Raw genomic sequence first — 23,631 nt, 5'->3', positions numbered from 1 at the left:
ATGTTTGATTTTGTTAAAATTAGGGAACATTGCAGTCCTTTTAAAAGTATAGAGGGACAATGTAGGTTTTTAAAATTTTAATATACTAATTGTATATTGCGAAAAAGTTTAGAGATGAATTTGCATTAACCTAATATTAAATGAAAACAATTATTCTAGTGGAGATTCTAATCCCTTCCTCTTCTTTTATTATTCGAAGTCATATGTATATTTTAATACATCCTAAATGCCAAACTAGGTTCATCATACATTCATACTAATGAAATAATTGGTTAAAAATCCATAAATTAAATGTACGGACAGAATTTTAAAACAAAAAAGAGTAATGGTTTGGCTACAATAATTATGATGTTTATATGTATTAACGTTAATATCAGCATAATATTTTAAAAATATGAGATATTTGAGAGTAAGATAAGATTAAGATGATGTTATCTATGGCTTTTGTCATTAGATCCATCGAGTAAAATGAAATAAATATTTAATCTTCTTGATTGAAACCGCAATACGCATAATGTTATTAATAAAGATACTATTGCTTGTATAAATTTTTTGTTTAATATATTAACATCAATATGAAAAAATAAAATTTTTGGAAACATTGCATTACATTACACTATTATGTGTTTTTCAATTATACCATTCTTTCAAAATGGAGTTGTTAGATCTTGGAGTAGTGTTTCACCTGTTTAATTATCCGTCTAGTTTATAAGCATACGCTTTTTTTTTTTTTTAAATAACCTTTATAAACATCTATCGACGTGTAAACCGTATCGAGTTCTTCGTTTTGTTATTTATTTTGAAGGGGGGTTCCAAACTTGCGCGATTCAGTATTAGCCGGCAATGTCTAGTCTTGTGGCCAACTTTGGGAGAAGAACAAGTTAATGCGAATTGAAAGCCCACTGGCACTGTAATAATAAAAGAAAATCGAGAGGGAAGTGCGCTGCGAGCCGGCAACCCTTAACCCCTAAAACCCAAAGCTTTGTTCAGCGGCGATGACTCCCAAAAACAGCGCATAGACTCCGACGCTTCTTCCTTCATCACTCCATGTTTCCTCTTTAGGGGCCACAATGAAAGCCTTAAGATCACTGAGAATACTCAGGACTCTCTCTTCCACCCCGCACAACAATCTCTGTCCCCTTGAGCGTTCCTTTCTGCGCAGGTTTTACTCTGCTGAACCAGAGCAAGAGGAAGTGACGCAGCCGACAACCTACCAGGGGTCGGAAAATGATTCAGATTCAATTTTTGATAGTTCTCATTACGAGGTTCCTAATATTTCAGACACCAGTGCTCACGCCCATCGGCAACAACAACCCATCTGGGACCGAAAGTACAGGGCCAGAGCTGATGAAATGCTCTTTGGAAAGGAAATCCCTCAAGGCAATTTGAGATTCAGAGAAGAGGAGGAGGAGAACAGGCGGAGAGTGTTGGCCAAGGCTTTGCTTGAGGCGTCACTGGAGAAAGGGGATAGCGAGGATGAGGATGAACATGTGGCGAAGGAGGAGGACCAGAAATCACTGGCCGTTGGAATAATCGGTGCTCCCAATGCTGGGAAGTCTGCACTGACTAATTATATGGTTGGTTCTCTTTGCTTCTTTGTCCCGACGTGACAAAGTCCTTTTCTTGAGGTGTCTGACTGACAATGGTTCCATTTTCTTCCTTTGTATCTTCAATCCTATTTTAGTTTCAATGCCTTTGCTTCTGTAAAATTTCACTGCTGAAGATTGATTTGTGTTAATTTGGGGAAAAAATCCTGGACTCTGGAACAGTTAATTGATGATTACTAGTGTCATTTTTTCCACGATAATGTTCCTCCTTGCCGTCTTAATTTATATGAAAAACTTCTGCTTTTAATGTCTTGATACATTTATTGGAGATGGTTTTCCGTATCCGATTATTGTTATAGTATGTCTTCTCTTAGAAGTTCGTCTTAACTGGTATGGAGGAGGTGAAACGTGGAACGAGCCTTCTTGTTCAATGTCAATCAATTAATTAATTCTATATATTTTCAGCCAGCTGTTTTGTACTGTCAAAACGCTTAGATATCTCTATCCGTGGTTTAAACTTTGCTTCCTCTTGCCATTGTGCAATGCTTGAATTATTTAATAAGATTGAAGGCATGAGTAAGTATTCCTTTGCAGTTTTGGTGATATGATTTTAATTTAATCATGCTCCGTCTAACTCCTATTTGGAAATATGTTACATAACTAAGTTTGTTAAAAAGCTGCTGTTTTTTGTTTTTCTTCCGGACAAGTTAGCCTTTACAGTTGATTGCGGTGTATGATTCATTTGCTGACTTCAAAGTATTATATTACATTGAAGTAATTGATATATGGCAGGGTGCATTCAGAATAGCCTTTAGCATCTTTTGTTGTTATCAACATCAAATGACTTTTTTCATAGTTATATCCTCACTCTTTTGCTATAGGCTGGTACAAAGGTAGCAGCTGTTTCACGGAAGACAAACACCACAACTCATGAAGTGGTAGGAGTGATGACGAAAGGAGACACACAAATTGTGAGTCACTTTGTCATTACTTTTCTTCTATCGTAGAAAAGCAGAACGACTGTTGAAGTTTCAATTAGGCTGTATTGCATTGGTAGCATCGACTTCTTGAAAAAAATTAATTTATGCTATAATTCTGATGATGAGTAATACCTAAATGCTTCATGAAATTGGGATATTATTCTCTGGATGATATAATTCTTAATGCTTCAGGATGTTGAAATCAATCCAATATTTGCTGGATGCTAGTAAATCAATCAATCAGAAAATGCCTCCCCCCAATTATAATAAACTAGCTTGGGAACCTTCGACATGTTCTTTCAAATGCAAGCTCAGTACATGAGCTTATAATTCAATGTTGGGTTCTGTGATGAGTTAATGAGTGGAAGAGGCGGTCTAGAGGTTATATATTATAGATGAACCTTTTGCGGCAAGTGTGTCAAATTATATACATATCAATTAAAAAAGAAAGTAAAACTTGAACTCCAGCTATTGCTTTCCCACCTTAACTTTCCCATTCTTCAAGTTGTGTTCAACATGCTACTTGTACGGTTTGTGTTTTCTCACTTTTTGTGATGTCATCCAGCATGCAAGAGCTTGAAATTTTTATCCATGACTATGCTATTTTATTTTTCTGTTTTTAGGTTTTTTTTTTTGGCTCAGGTAAAGTTTATATCTGGTATGTATTTAATTATTTTTTAAATTGAAATTGTACTACCCATGCTTACAACCGTATAAAAATCTCTATGCAGTGTTTTTTTGACACACCAGGGCTTACGTTAACTTCCAAAGGATATCCTCATCACGATCTCAAGAGCCGTGTTGAAAGTGCTTGGAGTTCGGTCAATCTCTATGAAGTGCTTCTTGTTGTTTTCGATGTCCATAGACATCTTACCAGGTTAATATATTATTCTTTCTAAGTGGGCACTGTGGGAGTAATCTTACTCTTTAATTCAATGTTACTTATTTACTCTTTTCGTTCAAAAATTCAAAGCATTTTTTAAGGAGTTGAATGTTAAACAATGTAAGGCATTTTTAGTATTTTAATGTATAATCATTATGTTTTTTTTTTTCAAAAGCATCCCTAATAAATAAATCATTTTATATTTATTTTAAAGTGAAATACTCTATTAAATAAGGGTAAATATGGAAAGATAGTATTAGTTTAAAGACAATTAGTTATTTTATTAGGGGATGAGATTTGATTAAAAATACTTTACATTTTTTAACTGGGGGAGTATTATTCTATGTTAGAATTTGAAAACCTATTCTTTTGTTTACCTGATCAAATATGACTGGCTAGAGATGAAGATTAAACTGGGAGGTTTAATGTTGATGACTTTGTGTGTCAAGGAAGTCTCGTGGATTTATAATTTCTAAATATAGCCAGTACTATGACATGTTGGCATGCTAATAGACCATATTTTACTTCTTGCGTGGATAATTTGCTTATGTATCTTCTGGACCCTGGAAAACTTATGAAGATAGTTACTTTGGTAAATTAAATATGATGTAAAGACAATCTTATATATTATAATCATGTTGCACTGCTCATATCTTAACCAGGTGATAAATCATTGTAACTTGCATTTTTTTTTAATCATTTTCCTCTCAGTCACTTATGTCTTCTTAACATTCAATCAATATAGACCTGATGCAAGAGTCATACAATTAATTAAGCGTATGGGAGCTCGAGTCCATCCCAATCAGAAGCGAGTTTTATGTATGAACAAGATTGATTTAGTAAAGAAAAAGAAAGACTTGATGAAGGTTTCAGAAGAATTCAAACATCTCCCTGGATATGAAAGGTATGGTTTCCTTCTAAAGAGACTGGACAAAGTGCCAATTTGCTGTATAAATTTTAACCTTTCCGTGGATCAAATATAGGGCCTAAACCTGATGATCTCCTGTTATTATTATGCAGGTTTTTCATGATATCAGGACTGAAGGGGTATGGGCTAAAAGATCTGTCACAGTACTTGATGGAGCAGGCATGTATATTTTCTAGTTATGCTCTCTGTATCCATCCTATCCAAATGATCTTCTTGTTCCTCTGACCTGGAATGTGTTATTGGGTTCCTTAAAACATTGGTCCTAAACAACAATGTGCTTTTTAAACAAATATTGTTTTTGTCAAGTTTAAGAGTTTGAGCCACTTTTGCGTTCATTGAGTAACAAAACAGTCTATAATATATGGTGTGTGCCTATTTGTACTTGGTGCAGAAACAGAATGAGTGTCATCGCTCTTGCTCATTGCTGCACTTTGATAATGCATGAACGTAGATAAGATTGCTTCTCTATTGCTTATATTATGAATTTGGTATTTGAAGCTGATTACTATGAATAAGAACTTGAATGAGGCATTGTATGTCATCTGACACAAATTTCACACCCAACAAAATATTTTGTGTACAATTGTATATATGAATTAGCACGTCTACCAGGACTAGAAACATGTTGTGTCTATTTTTGGGGTGATAGAAACATCTTATCAAATAGCAGAGGGAACCAAGATATCAATAGTTCTTATGTTGGCATATCAGTGTGCTTTGGAGTTGGTTTGGCAGCTACTTTTTGGATAAGGAAAAATGAGATTTTCCTGGCAATCTAGTAGCTCGAGGCCTTGCCTCCGGGCACAAAATGAGAGTAATTGGTGGAGAATTTGTTTTTCCTTTAAAAAAATAAGATAGAAGGCTTTACTGATTAAACTGCATCCTCTTAAAACTAGTAAACTAGATATATTTCTAATATTTCTTCAGAACTCTCATGTTAGACATTTCAAGACCTAAGTCTGGATTTTGAATTACTTCTAATGCTTAGGCAGTTCAACGACCATGGGAAGAAGATCCATTTATGATGAGTGAAGAAGTTATGAAGATGATAGCCATGGAAGTTGTGCGTGAAAGGTTGTTGGACCATGTACATCAGGTAGCAGTTAAAGTCAATCTCCAATTTATAGATAGAATCTGACAGAAATGTATGGTAGGATCAGATGATTAATTTATGATTCTGACGATGGATTACAACTTTCTCAATTCAGGAAATTCCGTATGAAATTGAACATCGGTTGATTGAGTGGAAGGAATTACGAGATGGTTCTCTTAGAGTTGAGCAACATTTCATCACAAGCAAATTAAGCCAACGCAAGATACTTGTGGGAAAGAATGGTTCCAAAATTGGGTATCTCCTTCTATTTTAAGTCTTTAGTTTTATATATGTAACTCATTGCTTTTTAAATTAGGTCCTCTGCTGTAGTGCTGTGTGTGAGAGAGAATGATACATACTCATACACGTGGGAGTGTACGGGCCATTTCATCTAATTTACACATTCTAATCTCTCTCTCTCTCTCTGGAAGTATGGCATATAATAAATTATTTTACAGCAGATGATCCGGATTGGTTTGTTTTTGTTCAAAGATACAATTTTTTAAACAATTTTTTAGTTGTTAAAAGAAGATGAAATATCATGTTGTCATAACCAAATTAGATTGCTGTCGTATCAGTTTGGGAGTGTTATTCAGGGTTCAAATATTTGAATTCTTGTTATCTCAATGAGTGTATGAACTTGTGTGCAACCGTAAATATGTGTGTGTGGCGTGTTGATTGATCAAACAAGTTCTCCTCTTCATTTAATCCTTTACGGTATCAGAGCAGAACATTCCAATGAGTTTATGATTTGCGATGGTCAATTCTTGTTTATAGATACCTCAACCATTACATCCAATCACAGATACCGTTGAAACATTTGAACCTAGGCTGAGCTGAAACTATAACAGGCCCAGACTGAAACCATAACCGTCAGAGTTGGTTATGATAAGTTGGATCTACTCCCAACACGCTTTCATGTAAACTTGGTCCCTAGCACTTTGTAAATTGAATTTACCCATGAATTCCTCTTCGTAGCTTCCGGAATACTAGCCGTTATTTCTGCATCCTTGATGTTAAAATGCAAACTTAGTTGATTGTTTGGGTTGGTTTGATGCAGGAGAATAGGAATGGAAGCTAATGAAGAGCTAAGGTCCATTTTCAAAAAGCAGGTGCATCTAATTCTGCAGGTTAGGCTTAAACAATGACAAAATGACAGAGTGGATTTGATTTTTAGAGTGCAGCTTCCCCGCCACGCCATGAAGTATACAAAAGTGCCAACGTGGGTCCGAATCAGCCCTAACGCCCATGCTTGATACAAGCGATCATAGAGAACATCACCATGGTAAGATATGGGCACCGCAAATGGTGATCATGCGGCCAAAACTTCCTACTTGTAGTAAGATTCATTTGGTTATAATTGGTAAGCGCGTATGAATGTTACAAATAGACGACCATAACTTGTTTTATCATTTTCGATTATAAATTTCACACATCTTATGTACAGCAATTTTGATGATGAATTCCATCTTCCTGTTTTCCATATGCTTTTCCCTTTGCCAGTCTAGTGGGAGCTTCAGGAGGTATTCCGCACGATACTGATATCCTTATTCGACTCTCCCTGCACAACGCAACGATTCTCTGGAAATATAACGATGAATCTCGATGTCCTAATCACCGGCCCAAGCTTATCCAAACTTTTCATTAAAAAAAAAAAATTCCAATCACCAAAGATCAAAGGCATGTTTGACAATTTATCTTAAAAATAATTTTCCATTCTTCAAAACAAAACAAAAAATTCAATTTGACAAGGTGTTCAGAAATTGTTTTAAGAAATAAGAAAAACTAAATATTATTTTAAAAATAGAAAAACGAAAATATCTTTCAAATCTTTGAAGGTATTGTCTTGAAAAATTAAAAAAATATGCAAAAGATATCGGTCATTATTATTTTTGGTTCTCAGTCAAAACAATTAAACAAATAGAGTTTCCTCAATCTCAACCCTGGTGATCAATACCAATGTCCTGGATAAATAGTTGATGGCTTCTAAAAAATCAGAAAACAGTTGAACTTCCCTAAAGTGGTGACCTCTACATACTGCCAGGCCTGTCTTAATCGCGAGAATCACAGCTGCAGTAGAAGGGAAGGATCCCAGGTTATTTCTGGAGGCCATGATCCGTTCGCCTCCGTCATTTCTGATGACAAAGTGCACACTTTTTAACAAGGCTGCAGCACTATGGCTCTTCCACCTCAGTCGAACACTCCATGGCCTTTTGACAGTGCGCGGGAGTGTTCATGTCGCAATCTATTGCCATTCCTTGTCAACAATTGGATAACAGCCTGAGCCTGATCGTCTACTTCCACTTGTATCTGTCTAAAACCTCCCCTTCAGCCTCAGGCATGTCCAACTCTATCATGGATACCAGCTTCATAGCCTCACAAGATTTCAGAGTAAACTAACACCAATAAATATCAAAGTCATCGAGCTTTCCTTTTGCCATTGGAACCCCACCAGGAAATGAAAAGGATCACATCTTGTGTTGGGTTCTCTTTGTTAAGTTTCTTTTTCACTCTTACCAAGTACCTTTCCGCATGGACGACTGACTTTAGTTGGGTTTAGAAGGCGGTGAAGGCAAAACGTCATAACACTTGCGCGCCAAATTGAGGCAATCCAGCCAATGAAAGATTTCTGCATTGGGGTCCCTCTCGATCACAACATCGGACACCGTAATCTGCAACGCGCCTCTGAAGCTGGTGATCTGGCCTCGCACTCTAGCTACCTTCCCCAGCTGGACGAGATCGGCGAAGGCAGCCGCGGCCGCAGCAATCAGGGCAGCATCGGAAGGAGAGGAGAAGTGGTTGAGCCAGAGGATGCAGTTGATGCAGCCGGTGCCGTCGTCGAGGGTGAACTTGAGAAATCTGTGGGGTTTGAGTTCACGGGAGGTGACGGTGCCAACGGCTTCGGTGCGAGAGAGGGGGATGCCTCTGCGAGAGAAAGAGAGAGAAGAGTTAGAAGAAGAAGGGGTTTGGGCGAGGGAAAGAAGATCGAAGGCGAGTAGCTTCACATGAGAGTTGAACAATGGACCATGCTGCTGCATTGCACCCTAAACCCTAATTCACAGATGCAGATAGATCGGATTCCTCCAACTCCAATCCACCGCAAGCAGCCCTCTTCGGACGCCCTTTCAGCGTAATTTTTTATCAAAAATATATAAAATATTTTAAATATTTTTTTAAAATTTTTAATTTTATTAATTTTTTTTAAGTGTTCTGAATGGTTTTATATTAAAAATAAATATAAAAAATAAGATTTATTTAAAAATAAATAATTAATTTATTGAGAAGTGAAATTTAATTAAATGTATTTTATATTTTTTAATGGAGGAAGCAATAATTATTTTTTTAATTTTTTACTTTTTAATTAATTTAAACATATTAAATATAATTATATTATTATCTAAATTGAGGATGAAAAATAAAAGTACGTAATTTTTTATAATATAAAATATAACTTTTTTAAAATTACATAAAATAATTAAAAATATTTTATAATAAAAATAAAAAAATATTCTAAATGTTTGTATTTTCCTTTCCATTTTCAATGAAAACTTATTTTTTTTATTAACAAAATAATTTAATAGCATTCCCCCATCAATTAAGTGATTGTTTTACTTTTCTTTAAACATATATTTTTTTATGAAAATTTTTTATAAATGATAATCCGTTCAATAATAAATAATTGTTGCAAGAATTTTTTAAATCAAATATTATTATGTAATTACTTAAAATTTTCATAAAATAAAATAATAAAAATACGGGGAGAGGTAAATAATGCTGTCTAAAAAACTGCTAGAAAATCTCTATTAAAAAAAAAAAACTGCTAGAAAATTTCTATTTGAAAAGGAAACTGTTTTCAAGAATCAAAGTGATCAGCTGCATTAAAATAATCAGAAAATATTGCGTGAATGGACTAGAGGGCCTGTGTGAACAACAATTCACCCTCTCTCTTTCTCTGTCTCTCCTATTTCGCACTCTGAACTTGTGAAGTCTAAAACATGGCTATCGTAAAGCCATCTTCCTTCTCCTTACTATACTTCTTGTCTCTTCTCTACATCCTCTCTGTCTTCCTCAACTACCTGTGTTGTTGCTCCTTCGTTGTTCTAGCCAGCTCGCATTTCGAAGGCTTCAAAGCCGATGACGAAGTTGGCTCCGACGACCAACCCATCAATCCCTCTTCTCTCCGATCACCACCCTTCACGCAATCTCACACCACCAATCTTGTATGGCAGTGAGATTAGTGGCACATAAGGTATCTGACTTTTAGTTCAGCAAGCTGGCGCTGAAGCCACTTCCTCTATCAGCGACCGTCATCGATGCCTTGGCTGCTCTCAAGACCTCCTGACGACAACTTCATCAGCGTCTGGAACTGCAGCGATCACTCCGTCGCTGATAGGATCAGCTTCACTGGGAATTAAATTTAGATTATTACCTATCTTTGAAATTAAATTTAGATTTAGAAAGGAATTTCTTGTTTGTTAAATTTATATTATTACCCATCTTGATTTTCATTTTCATTTTCCTTTACAGTGTGTGAGGGAAGAATTCATTTAGTGTTATGGGATCCCTTATTACAATGAAATTTTGACTTGCACGTCTTCTTCCTGGGGCTTGAATTACTAGCATAAAGATGATTTGTTTCATTGTCATCACATTGGACCTATCATGGTTTTCTGGGAAGGCTATGTGAGTGACGAAGTGATGGGCACGTTTGCCCCTATCAAGCATTTGATTCGCCATTTTTACTTTCGAACAAGATTCTCCTTGTAAACAACATCTTTGAGAGGCCTCCTTCGTTTTTGGGTATGGTTTTTTCCCTCACTATCTTGTTTGTTTGTGTAATGTTAGCTCATCTTCTTTGCTCGAGTAAATTGTATCATTTCATAATCTTCGACGGCTTGTCCTGTTTTATTACTCTTACTTGGGGAAAAAAATTTCTTTAGATCCATGTTGAATTTTCTAGATCTTGTATTCCTATTTGCTTTTTAGTCAATGTTCTGGGACTATTTCTCTTTCAATACCCTCAATCAAGCACCCCATTATTCGTCTATAAAATGACTTCTTGGCATATAGAAGATTATGCCACTAATATGGCAAATCTTTTCGTTCCCATCGATTACTCACCCAACCAAGCGTCTAAAATTTGCTTTCCGATTAGAAAATGCAGCAAAGTTCTTTGGGAAATAAATTTCAATATTTATAGCCTTTCTGGGTTCATATAAATCAAGCAACTAGTCTTTCTATGCTCAACTAGTTCTTTTTAAGAAGATTAATTAATAATTACTTAGGTTTAATTTATTAGTTTTGAAAATGTATTGCAATGAAGGGTGTTTTACTCTAACAGCTTGTTCAAGCAACCGTGGCACTATTATTGGTTAGTCATTTGATAATTGAGCTCGGGGGGAGGACACACATGGGGCAGGTAACACAGCTGGTGGTAATTTGGAGGATCAGCGTGAGGACAATATTGATGCTCAGATTTTACAAGTCACCTATATTGTTCAAACGGAGAATTTGGAGGATCATATCTTGCCTGTTGTTGTCAATGATAGTGCTGGTGATTTGGATGCAAAGGAAAACATTACTAGCTTATGAATAGGTGTTTGTTATAAGTTTGTGTAATGGATAGGTATTATTAGCTTATGTTCTTGTGTTTGCCTTTTTGGGAACATTTGTAGTTAACTTCTCAATATCATTGTTATCATTTTCAGGATATATTCATCAATAATTGCAAGGTATACATAAAAAAAAAATGGAGCAATTTCCTGAAAGAGATCAAAATAACAAACATATGACTTTTACATGAAAAATATATATTTACATGTAAACAACACATATTAAACTAAAAAACATTTGACTCTCACGTGTAGGCTTATAGTGCAAGGTTATGGGTTTGGGGTGCAAGGAAATAAACTTATGGTGCAAGGGGATAAGCTTGGGATACAATGGTATAGGGTTTGAGTGCAAAATGCAAGGGGATACATTTACAATGCAAGGGTATAGAATGAGGGTGCAAGGGCATAAGGGGATAGACTTACAATGCAAGGGTATAGGTTTAGATGCAAAGTGCAAAGGTATAGGTTTTGCGTGTAAAGGTTAGGCACTGACATTTTTGTTTGCCTTGTTTCTTGAGTTTTCATGTTATTCTTCATAGTTATCATGAAATCTAAAGGTACAATCATTTGCATGCCCTCTATTTGTTAAAATTACATGTAATTATTTATAATTATCATTGAAGGATGGACCCAGTTAATGTAACCTATCATCTTGATGTTAGTTTTTTTAGTTATCATGAAACCTAGATGTTTTTGTCATTTATGTGCCCTCTGTTTATTAAAATTACATGTAATTATTTATAATTTTTAAATAATTGTTTGTAATTGCACGTAACATTTGATAGTTATAATGAAAGATTGGGAACACAATAAGTTCCCCCTTGTTTATGTATTTTTCACGTATACCAAGCCAAATTTACTTATAAATGTTGCTCATTCAATAGTTTTGTTGTATCTCTGAGTTCCTCCAATTTCTTAACTGGATTCCATTGTCAAGAATAGCTGAGAGCTTTTATAGGCAAATAATACTAAGCTCAAAGGATCATCATAATTAATCTCAGATTCTAAAATCTAGATATTAAAGGCTTCAAATGTCCAGCTAAAGATTGTCAAGTGACAATCAAATATGGCGTTTTTCATTATCCTCACTCACTCTGGACCATCCAATTTCACAAAACTGAGGAAGAAAGATTTATCTACTGAAGATGTTATCATCTCACTCTAAAAACTTAATACAATTTAGAGTAAAAAAGCATCCATTGAATTTTTCACATTTCACTTATAGTGAAGTTCATTATTCATCTGAACCACTGCGCAACAATGATCTTTCTAATTATCATAAGACTCAACTTATACATGCAACTTGAATGATACTATAATATCACAACATGCCATATAACCGCATATTCCACTGGCAACGTTCCACTACAATTTCATCAAAAGTTTCAAGCTCATCACAGTGATTCCATGAAATGGAATTCTCAAGTGCACTGAATGATTTGCTACTTATATTAGACATGGATCAAGTAATCATAATATATTTTTCATTAGGAAAACTATACAGAATACAAAAACGAACATAAAACAATTACATCAGAATTCTTAAGGTGTTGTAAATCCTAACAGTGTGATCAACTGTGGCTCTAACTTGAGATAAAATGCTATCTATTGTAAATGTGTCATTAGTAAATATGCTTCAGTTTCTAGCATCCCATAATTTCCGGCAAAAGATGCTAACACCAATCTTCCAAGAATAATCTATGTGAGGGTTCTTTAAAATATCAGCCAGCCAGGTATCCAGACTTTTGCCATAAAAATCAATTTGCATATCAATTGGTAAGATTCTTCTCCATACTACAGCAGCGAGCGTACAATCTTTAAAAACATAATTTATGCTCTCTTGAGACTCGTCGCAAAGTGAGCATCGTTGGTCCATCGTATTAATCAGGAGCTTCCCTGTAATCATAATATATTAGTAACACAATGAAACAACAAATCGATTAAAAGTATGAAACAACACCCAACATGTGAAACAAATAAAGGGGTTCACGAGAAACAAGGACTAACACAGTCAAAACCAAGGACTCAATCAAAAAGCTAGAAACTCTAAACATTTGCAGTAAATGTAAGCTACAAGAAACCAATAAGTGGTTTATAAACAAATAAGAACCAATCCAGCGACAAGATTGAGCATGGCAACATCCCTAACACAAACTATCACATGCAGTAACATAGCCCACGCCAATTGAGTGACACCCATCTACTAACAGCTTTAAAAACCAAGAATAACACAAACATGCCTAGGAGTTGCAAAGTAGCAAGCCTAAACTCAAATTAATAGCCTCAGAAATAGGGAAATGTGACAAAAATTCATCATTTTAAGCAGCAGCAACATATCAAAATTATAATGTAAAATTCAAAGTGCAAACTCATCAGGAGAATCTAAAATTCATGAAAATGAACTGAACTAAAAATAATAAGAGCAGTGACAATCCAGAAAAATCCCAAAGTCATCAACCTCGCACCAAAAACAGTAATAATATGGAATTTACACGTTGTGCCTAGCTGACAGAGCAAATGAACCACAAAAGGGAAAACCCCACAGAATTAACCAAAAACCGAACCGGGGGGTGAAGCGAACGAAGCATAACCAAGTCAGTAATAAAGAACCTCAACGACGAGCGGAGGTTAGTGATGAGGAAGAGACGCCAAATTGGCAGAGAATCACGATCAGTGGTAGTCAAAGGGAGAATGGAGCGAAATGGACGAGGGGCAAGACACGATGAGAATGAACAGTGAGCAAGCACGGTGAAATCGAAGAGAATGCAAGCCATGGGGGTGTAGATAAGAGACAAGAAGTATAGTAAGGAGGAGGAAGATGGCTTTACCATAGCCATGTTTCAAACTTCACCAGTTCAGAGTGCGAAAGAGGAGAGGGAGAGAGAGAGAGAGTGTGTGAAGTGTTTGTTCAAAGGGACGTTTTGGTCCATTCATGCAATCCTTTAATGCACTTGATTCTTCAATTTATTTTGATCCTTGAGAATAATTTTCCTTTTAAGAAGGAATTTTTTAACAATTTTCTCTATTATTTATATATTTCATAAAATTATAAAATGTACATTATTTATATTTATAATTTACAAATAATATAACTTATTATACATCTCATTGTATATCGAAACGTGGTTAACAATACAATGGGCTTCATCCAAAAAACATAAAAAGTTACAAATGGCCACAACTTGAAAGATTTTATGGGCTTTGTTGGGCCTGTCCAGTCTTTTAGCCTTTCCTTTTTCGGTGAAATTCTTTTGCCTTTTTAAATGGCTATATTTTGTGAGAAGCCCTGTTATTCATTTTTGTTCCTGACCCAAAAAAAAAAATCATGTTTACTCTGGAGTTTAATTTTCTTACTCCATTTGTTTTATATCTTAAGGAATCTATTAAACCATAATAATTATTGTTGTTTCTTTAATTTAGATTAACCTGCGATCAATTCAGTATATTTTGTCAGATGAAATGCTTCTGTTGACTTTATAAAGCTTAACACAAATGACTACTTCGTGATTTGAGCGAAATAAAATAAACTTGTGAAAATATGTGCAAGCACATGATCTCTATATCTGGAATACATATGTTATTCATTAGGTTGAATCATCCCGCAAATCCAAGCGAATGGGAAACCGTCCCAGATTATTTTCTTCCTTTTTTTTTTCTCTTTTCTTTCTTTCTTTTTGTTTTTGTTTTTGTCAAAAAAAAAAAAACTGTCACAAAGGTTTTTCTGTCAACCGCGGGCTCGATCAATTTCATTACTAGATGTGATGTGTTTAATCAGCCTCATAGGACACTATTTACCAGACTAGAATAATCTTCATAGGGATTGGCATGTTAATTCGAATTTCATATATTGGGAGGCAATTTTTTTGAGCCATCTACCAGACATTGAGGCCTTTAATGGCTTGGATTATTTTATTAATATTAATTAACCCCCACCTTCCTGTCTCTAAATGGTGGAGGATGATAGGAAGCTTTGGGATAGAAAGGACTAGTTTTGCAATCTTGTTTGATTTCAGCATATTTTTGTTAAAAAAGAAAAGTAATTGAAGAGACAATTCCCCCCTCTTCCTTTCCATCCTCTTTCATTCATTTCTCTAATTTCCAACTATTACTCTAATTTGTAACCATTAGATCAAGATTATTAGACAGTCCACATTTGTTCTCTTATAAAATATGTTGTTTTGTTCTGTTTTTACTATGATTTTTTAATTGTTAATATTAAATTTTGGCAGTTTGAATTTTATTATTTATATTTTTTTATAATCTAACATTTTAATATTAATTTTAGAAGAAATCAAATATAAACCCTTGTAAATCTTGATCCAATGGTTAGAAAGGTAGAAGAAGGGAAGAGAATTAAAGATATATTTTTGGAACTGTCTCACCATCATTTGAACTTGGGGTTTCCATGGTTTTAATTTAAAATCGTATCCCACACAAACATTGCCCAGTTTACAAATTCGTTACGTTTTTTAAAGTAACAAAAAAAGCGATTACAATGCCATTTGATGAAAACAAAAGTGGCATAGACTAAAAGAAAAATCATAGGAGGGCGGTCAGGGACGTGAGGCCTATGAGTTATTACAAAATGTCTGTCCTGTGCACAAACAATTTCACGTTAAATAAAAAACAGTTCGTTTTTATGGGTTCAGAGTTCAGACACATTGCTCATCATTTACGAATGATATGATGTGTTATAATCACATGGTATATAAAATGAGACGCGCACGCGCAGATGGTTCCATTTATTTGTGAAAGACTGTGTTTACTAGAAACCAGATCTTGAGGTTCAAACAAAACAACCCAGTGCTGTGATTTCAAATTTCCCTACAGGTTTTAAATTTAATTTATATGTAAATCTTGATATTGTTATCATCAACATGTTCAATCGAGGCATAAAATTCATGTGACTGCTGAATAATAATAAGACAAGTAATCAGAATTGCTCGCAATAAAACTCATCTCAATAAAACCCAATTAAACAGCAGGCATTAGCAGGATGAATGCATATTTAGAGAAAAGTGGAACTAGGAGGGGTGAGCAATAATAATAAATCAGCCTCATAGGACACTATTTACCAGACTAGAATAATCTTCATAGGGATTGGCATGTTAATTCGAATTTCATATATTGGGAGGCAATTTTTTGAGCCCATCTACCAGACATTGAGGCCTTTAATGGCTTGGATTATTTTATTATATTTAATTAACCCCACCTTCCTGTCTCTAAATGGTGGAGGATGATAGGAAGCTTTGGGATAGAAAGGACTAGTTTTGCAATCTTGTTTGATTTCAGCATATTTTTGTTAAAAAAGAAAAGTAATTGAAGAGACAATTCCCTCCTCTTCCTTTCCATCCTCTTTCATTCATTTCTCTAATTTCCAACTATTACTCTAATTTGTAACCATTAGATCAAGATTATTAGACAGTCCACATTTGTTCTCTTATAAAATATGTTGTTTTGTTCTGTTTTTACTATGATTTTTTAATTGTTAATATTAAATTTTGGCAGTTTGAATTTTATTATTTATATTTTTTTATAATCTAACATTTTAATATTAATTTTAGAAGAAATCAAATATAAACCCTTGTAAATCTTGATCCAATGGTTAGAAAGGTAGAAGAAGGGAAGAGAATTAAAGATATATTTTTGGAACTGTCTCACCATCATTTGAACTTGGGGTTTCCATGGTTTAATTTAAAATCGTATCCCACACAAACATTGCCCAGTTTACAAATTCGTTACGTTTTTTAAAGTAACAAAAAAGCGATTACAATGCCATTTGATGAAAACAAAAGTGGCATAGACTAAAAGAAAATCATAGGAGGGCGGTCAGGGACGTGAGGCCTATGAGTTATTACAAAATGTCTGTCCTGTGCACAAACAATTTCACGTTAAATAAAAAACAGTTCGTTTTTATGGGTTCAGAGTTCAGACACATTGCTCATCATTTACGAATGATATGATGTGTTATAATTCTCACATGGTATATAAAATGAGACGCGCACGCGCAGATGGTTCCATTTTACTTGTGAAAGACTGTGTTTACTAGAAACCAGATCTTGAGGTTCAAACAAAACAACCCAGTGCTGTGATTTCAAATTTCCCTACAGGTTTTAAATTTAATTTATATGTAAATCTTGATATTGTTATCATCATGCATTCAATCGAGGCATAAAATTCATGTGACTGCTGAATAATAATAAGACAAGTAATCAGAATTGCTCTCAATAAACTCATCTCAATAAGACCAATTAAACAAGCAGGCATTAGCAGATGAATGCATATTTAGAGAAAAGTGGAACTAGGAGGGTGGGAGCAATAATAATAAAGTCAATAATTCAAGCAGATCGGGTTTAAAGTATCATAACCCTTATGAAAAGTCTATATAATCAAGCCTGACCTTTAACACCTTCGGAATCCAAATTTATTCGAGCCAACTGAATACCTAAAACTTTTAAAAATATTTTTTATTTATTTTTTAAATTAATTTTAATTTTAAATATTATTGTTAAGTATAAAATATTATTTTAACTTTAAAAGAATAAAATAAATAATAATAATTTATTAACTCTGTACTTAAGTAGTACTGTTACTGTGTTTGGTGTATTATATGTAATTTATTTATAAATCTTTCCTTTATTTGTAAATTAATGTTTTAATTGTTTAAATATTACTTTTATCATAGTTATGTATAAATTTTTATTTACTTTAATTATAATCCAATTAATCTCAATTCAATCATGATTATATTACTAACTTATCTCGATTACTTTAAAATTTTTAATAACTTTCGAGTAAACTATACTTTTTATTTTTAAGAACATAAGAAAAATAATTATTATTATATTATATAAAACAAAATTATTTAACTATGAGTAAAATATCATTTTTAATTATTTTTTTAATTTTTTATATTGTTTAACCCTTACGTACAAATACAAGTGATGGTAGGACTCAAAATTTTTTTAAAAAAAATCTTAAACTATAAAATTTATTATTAAAAATATTTTAAATATTATTTTGAGATATTTTATTAATTAAAAATAATAAAAATATGAAAATATAAATATTTTAAATTTTTAAAAAATAACTATTGTAATGCACTAAAATATATAGTATTTTATATGAAATGATATAAAACTTCAAAAAATTGATTAATATTTTATATATTTTTTTTAAAATTACTTTTTTATTTGGGTATTTATTTTCAAATTGATTAGACTTGGGCCAAATTTTCTTGAACCTAATCGGATTCGGGCCAGCCCAAATAAGCCTAAACATTAAAAAAATTAATATTTTTTCATGATCAATCTTAAATTTTTTGGATAGGTTCAAACTAACCACACTGACTTAAATTATTAATTTTAAATAATAATAATAATAACAACAACAACAATAATGAGACTGGGGTGGTCAATGATGCCATCAAAAGCACCCAACAGGCATTGTAAGTTGCTTCTGACTTCTCACATTTGTCTCTCAGATTTGATCCCACCCATTTTTGTTTTGGTCCCCTCCTTCTTTTGTGCTCTTGCCCCACCCCAAAACAAAATATTTAATCTTGAATTTTAGAATTTCGAATTAAAAACGGTTTAATTTTTTTAAATAATCAAATCTTATTAAAATATGTATAAAAAAATCGAACGGCTGGAAAAACTACATTGAATCTAATTAGAATATGCAGAAAAAATTCTCAAAAAAAAAAAAAGGAAGCATGCACGGGCTATGGAATCCCAAACTATAAATAATTTACCTATAAATATTATATTATATATTTCAAGTGCTATCTACAATCATGTCCATGTACACCAGTAGTAATAATAATAATTACAAAGTAGAGGAAAAGGTGAAAAGGGCCCCTCTTTTAGCTTTCCCCTCTTTTTATGTGGGTGTAGCAGTAGCTTGTTCTCTTCCACAATTTTTTAAAATTGATTCTGCATCATAGAGATTTTGACCGCATTAGTTTGTTCTATCCAGTATTTCAATCTTCAAAAAGAACAAAACTATTATTTGACATTTTCTTTTTATAAACCTCTCATCCCTTGTTTTATTAAGATAACGTTATTTAAAGCAGTGTTAACTTAAGTCGCAATTGTACATGAATCAAAAAATAAAAAGAACTATTTGCCTTTTTATTTTTTTAACAGAATTTTGTACAATATTTCTATTTAATGCCGGGTGGCATTTCTGCAAGGATATTGAGACTATTGGGCCTGACTCTAGGTACTCAAGTAATTATGGTCTTCCCACAATAATTGTTGCGTTGTTCATATAAGGAATATTAAAAAAAAAAAAAAAGAATCTGATGGAAAGTACCATCTCCTTGTACAAATCTCTGAGAACTTTGGGTGGTGGTGGTGGTGGATGCATAATCTTTGAAAATATTCCGAACAATCTTTACATGTAACATCACCCCAAAGACCCTCTTCTTTTATATCACGGAAACATGTTACGACAACTTTTACTTGTATGTATAACAATAACATAATTCACTTCCCTCTGTGATTGAACCATTTCAATTATCAATGTTGTCCGACCCCAGTTAATTTCTGTTGAATTTTCTCCCTTTTGCTGTCGCAGCACTTTGAGGGTGTGTCTCCTCCAAGCAATGAAACTTGAAGAAAATAAAACGTTTAAAATAATGAATAAAAGCGAAGAAGAAGAAGAATCCTATGTCCGTGTAATTAATTAATTGAAAACTATAATATCTTAAGATGAATCGTGGGGGTCATCTTTGCCTTCTGTTGGGTCTGCAAAGATAGTAGTATGTTTCAAGGGTTTGACTCCGAAAAAAGCAAGCTAAGAGGACTTAACTTTGGAAGGATTCAATTATATGAATCTTTATTAATTTAATTTATTTATTGGCTTTTCCTCATAAGAATATGGCTCTCTCGGAACTGGGAAGGTCAAGTTTCCTCCTTTCGATAATCATTAGGTATAGTGCTTTACCAGTATTACCACTCTCTCTCTCTCTTTGTTTGTTTGTTTTTTTTTTTTTTTTGGGGGAGGGGGATTAGCTAGGTTTTCTTTCTTGACGTGTGGCTCTGTTGCCGCAATCGATATACGTTCATACTCTAATAAACGTCTTCAATGACTTTAGGGTAACGTGTAGTGATTTCTTTGACTTCTTTTACGTTTAGCATCGCCCTTATGTTAACCGTTATAACATGGCTTGTCGCTGATCACCCCAATTTGTGTTGTTTGTTTCGTCAATAACCAAACAACGTTTTTTCGGTTTGGATCTTTTTTAAGATCATTAACTGATACATCACTTTGTTATGTTAATCAGATGCTTGTTTGGATCTTCCTCATGATAATAAGTGTATCAATTTGCTTAATTAGTCACAAAAATGGTTAACTGAACGCCAATTGATATGAATTACACCTGTTTCATGCTTGTGAATATATACAAAGTTCAAAATTAAAATTAAAAATACTCTTGTCATCAAATTTCTCAATATCAAACTTTATAACATACATCATCTAGTTAAAAATCAAGAGCAACTGTCCAGAGAGATGGGGAAGAAAACAAATTTGTTGAAAATATATAAAAAAAATGTACCACATCTTAATTCAGTTGAAATAAGCAGAATTCAAGTTCCTAAATCTTTTTCTTTTATTATATACTCTATCCATCTTTATATATAAAGTATTTTTAATAGAATTTTATATATCAATAAAGATTTGTTGTTTAATTGAACTCACATAAAAATATAATAATTTTTTAATTTTACCCTTAATAATATTATAATTAATATTATGATGGTAGTGGGAAAAACATATAATTTATTATCTATTTTATTTTTCAAAACAAGGATAAAATTGTATAATTACTCAAAAATATCATTGCCATCTCTTGTATTTAGAAAAAAATAAATTTCTATAAAATATCTTATAAATAAGGACAGAGGGAGTGTTAAATATTAAATATAATTTAATTTAATGTGAGATTTCTCGTATCAGTTCAAATCCATTTACACATAGACAACTTAACTAACATATATTGACATGTTGCCTTTAATTTCCTTCACACACCTCGTGTTATTTGGTAGCGTCACCACTATAGAAAACCTCATTACTTGACAGTTATTTTAGCTTATATTTGACAATTTTTAACCGTCAATAAAAGTACCAATATAGAACGTACTATCAAGTACTCAAAATTTTAAATTTCAAACAATTAAAGATATAATTAGAATAGTTCAAAAAAAACCCATTGATAGTATTAAAATAACCCTAGTATACAAAATGAATTAATGATGAAAAAATAGAACTAACTTAAGGTAGCCATAGGGAGAAAGAAGGTTATCCAAAAAATGAGCAACTTTTGAAAATGAAATTATAAAATAATTGTGAAATTGTGTGTTTTTTTGAAAAGGTTTCAAGTTGGGTTTTCAATACTTTCAAGTACAAAAATAGAAAATTGCTAAAAATTTAAAATTAATACTGACGTTTCTACAAAATTATATCACATATATCTTATTGTTTTGAAACCCATCAAAAATTTTCAAAACTTGACATTTTTAAAGCAAAAAAATGTAATATATATTAACTAAAAATAATATTTGATGCTTGTTTGAAGATAACTGTTAAGTATGTTGAATATATATTTGACATTTATTTCAAACAAGCATCAACTAGAACTTCATCCAACAATAATTAAATTTAAAAATATATTTAACAGTTTTTTTAAAACAACTGTTAATATTTAGCACCTTTTTATTTGTTACTCTGATCATATAATTTTAAATATGATTTAATAATTTTGCATAAGTGCTTATGGATTAAAGAAGAATCTTAAAAGACTCGCGAGCGAGGGGTTTGCAAATTGTAATTTAATTAGAATGGGCTAACAACGAATAATGGTGCATGGGTTATTTGACTCCCAAAGCAAGTCAAGCAAACCAGTTGGTCAGCATACCAGCATGTGATGGTAGGTTTCTTCAGAATCATTGACAAGTCTACCAAGCAAACCAACCATCACATGTTCATCTCTTCAGAATCCTCGTTTGTATTATTCTATTCCTTTAAGGTTTTACTCAAGGTTACGTTGTCACCTCATCCCAGGGTCGTATATATACGTAGGGATGATTACTGAGGTCTTGGCAGGAGATTTTTCTCTCGTTATCTTCAGTCGATACTCAAGTTTTTGCGTGTTTCCTCTGTTATTTAAAAGAGAAGAAGAAGAAAGAAAGAAAGATGAAAAAACGATGTACCTTTTTTGTGTACCAAAAATAAGATATATTTAGGGGGATAAATTAGTGGAATCGATCATGGTTAGCATATACATTATTGATGAAGCAGCTGATTATACAATATATATTCTGGACGCGACGAAAGATGCCCCTGCATGTGATATGATGCAGCACCCAAATTAAATTAAAATTGGAATAATACAAATATTAAAGTCTATGAAGATTTTAATTGTGTTGTTTTGTTTTGTTTTTCCCTTTGTATTTAAAAAAAAAAAGTCTATGAAGATTTGATCTCATTCAAGATCTGATTGTGACCCCGAATTAATTGAAACTTCCGCACGAAGACCTTAAATTGCATCCTTCTCGATCATAATTTATTATTCCATTGACGTCGTGGGATTTATGCACCTCCCATATAATCTAAACTTATTGGATTTTTCAACCACACACTCATAGTATTATATATAGATAATTTTTTTCTTTAGAAAGAAAAGTCTGGTGCTTAGTCATGCCCACTTGAGCTGGGATAAAAATTCAGCCCGTAATTATTATCACTGAGAATAAGTTGCATCCTATGACATTTCAATGATCACTTTTTAGGCGATGTTATCACCTTCTGAGATCTCTCCAGGATTGACATATATTCGAATAATAATAAAAATAAAAATTTGATTGATTATACATGACATGTATGACCAGTGAAATAACCTTTTTTTTCACATAAATGAAAAGAAGACGATGTTCTGCAAGACAAATCAAATTAAATGTGTGGGTAGAATTTCACTTTTAGAGAAAATTTTAGATACATCGGTGTGTTATGTTATTTGTCCTATGTGTAATTAAAATGTCTCAAGTTATTTAAATAAAATTTTTTATAATATTTTTTTAATTGATTTTATTTTTTTAACATAATGTTTTTTTTGTCTCTACTATTATTAATATTAGAATTAATTTATATTTAATTTAATATTATTTGAATTATGTTTTTAGAAGATATATCATAAATGATGTGATGCACAAATTTATCTAAGAACTTGTTCCATTTTCAACCCAGTTAGTGCCTCGTCGTCTAATCGATCTAGTGATACAGGCGAATAAGCTTGGTCGCATAATATATACACTAAACGCAATGGTACGGACATGCTTATAAACGAATCGGGATCATCTTTGGCAGACAACGTAGGTTTTTCTTTTGGGTTTTTTTTTTTTTGTGGGGGGGGGGGGGGGGGGGGTGGGGAGGATTTGCTTTTGGGGATTGTGGAAGAGGTGCAATATCACGTGAAGGTTCTCGAAATGAAAGCACTTACAGAATAGGAAATAACGCTAGAATTTAAACTAAACCCTACAAGATTATTATTATTATTTTGCCAAAACCCTACACGATTATTGATGC

General features: G+C 33.0%; 2 protein-coding genes across 4 annotated transcripts; one reads left to right on the top strand and one right to left on the bottom strand.

Annotated features, from left to right (window-relative positions):
• The first annotated feature begins 844 nt into the window (after positions 1–844).
• On the top strand, positions 845–11,145 carry LOC129311420 (GTP-binding protein ERG-like). Of its 3 annotated transcripts, XM_054953730.1 has the most exons (10): positions 845–1,577; positions 2,429–2,518; positions 3,259–3,404; positions 4,156–4,314; positions 4,431–4,501; positions 5,331–5,434; positions 5,547–5,686; positions 6,492–8,561; positions 9,959–10,231; positions 10,773–11,145. In XM_054953730.1, exons 1-8 carry the CDS (start codon positions 1,071–1,073, stop codon positions 6,577–6,579), a joined length of 1,305 nt encoding a protein of 434 aa, XP_054809705.1. In that variant the 5' UTR covers positions 845–1,070; the 3' UTR covers positions 6,580–8,561; positions 9,959–10,231; positions 10,773–11,145. The 3 variants fall into 3 exon arrangements, with proteins under 3 accessions (XP_054809705.1, XP_054809706.1, XP_054809704.1); XM_054953731.1 differs by lacking the exon at positions 9,959–10,231; XM_054953729.1 differs by having other exon boundaries at positions 9,959–11,145.
• LOC129311421 (CST complex subunit STN1-like) lies at positions 7,286–8,469 on the bottom strand. Its single transcript, XM_054953732.1, has one exon. It carries the CDS (start codon positions 8,467–8,469, stop codon positions 7,978–7,980), a length of 492 nt encoding a protein of 163 aa, XP_054809707.1. The 3' UTR covers positions 7,286–7,977.
• Positions 11,146–23,631: the final 12,486 nt, after the last annotated feature.

The sequence above is a fragment of the Prosopis cineraria genome, unplaced genomic scaffold, assembly GCF_029017545.1.
Source record: "Prosopis cineraria cultivar Desert tree isolate PC_DT_omini unplaced genomic scaffold, ASM2901754v1 PC5, whole genome shotgun sequence".
Taxonomy (NCBI): domain Eukaryota; kingdom Viridiplantae; phylum Streptophyta; class Magnoliopsida; order Fabales; family Fabaceae; genus Prosopis; species Prosopis cineraria.
Note: the sequence above shows the minus strand (reverse complement) of the source record. Positions and strands in the feature narration are given on the sequence as shown.

Excerpts from the sequence above, each read along its gene's own strand:
- LOC129311420 (XM_054953731.1), top strand. The coding sequence starts at position 1,071 with ATGAAAGCCTTAAGATCACTGAGAATACTCAGGACTCTCTCTTCCACC. Across the intron at positions 4,315-4,430 it reads CATCTCCCTGGATATGAAAG|GTTTTTCATGATATCAGGAC; the intron begins GTATGGTTTCCT and ends ATTATTATGCAG. Across the intron at positions 5,435-5,546 it reads TGTTGGACCATGTACATCAG|GAAATTCCGTATGAAATTGA; the intron begins GTAGCAGTTAAA and ends TTCTCAATTCAG.
- LOC129311421 (XM_054953732.1), bottom strand. The coding sequence starts at position 8,469 with ATGCAGCAGCATGGTCCATTGTTCAACTCTCATGTGAAGCTACTCGCC.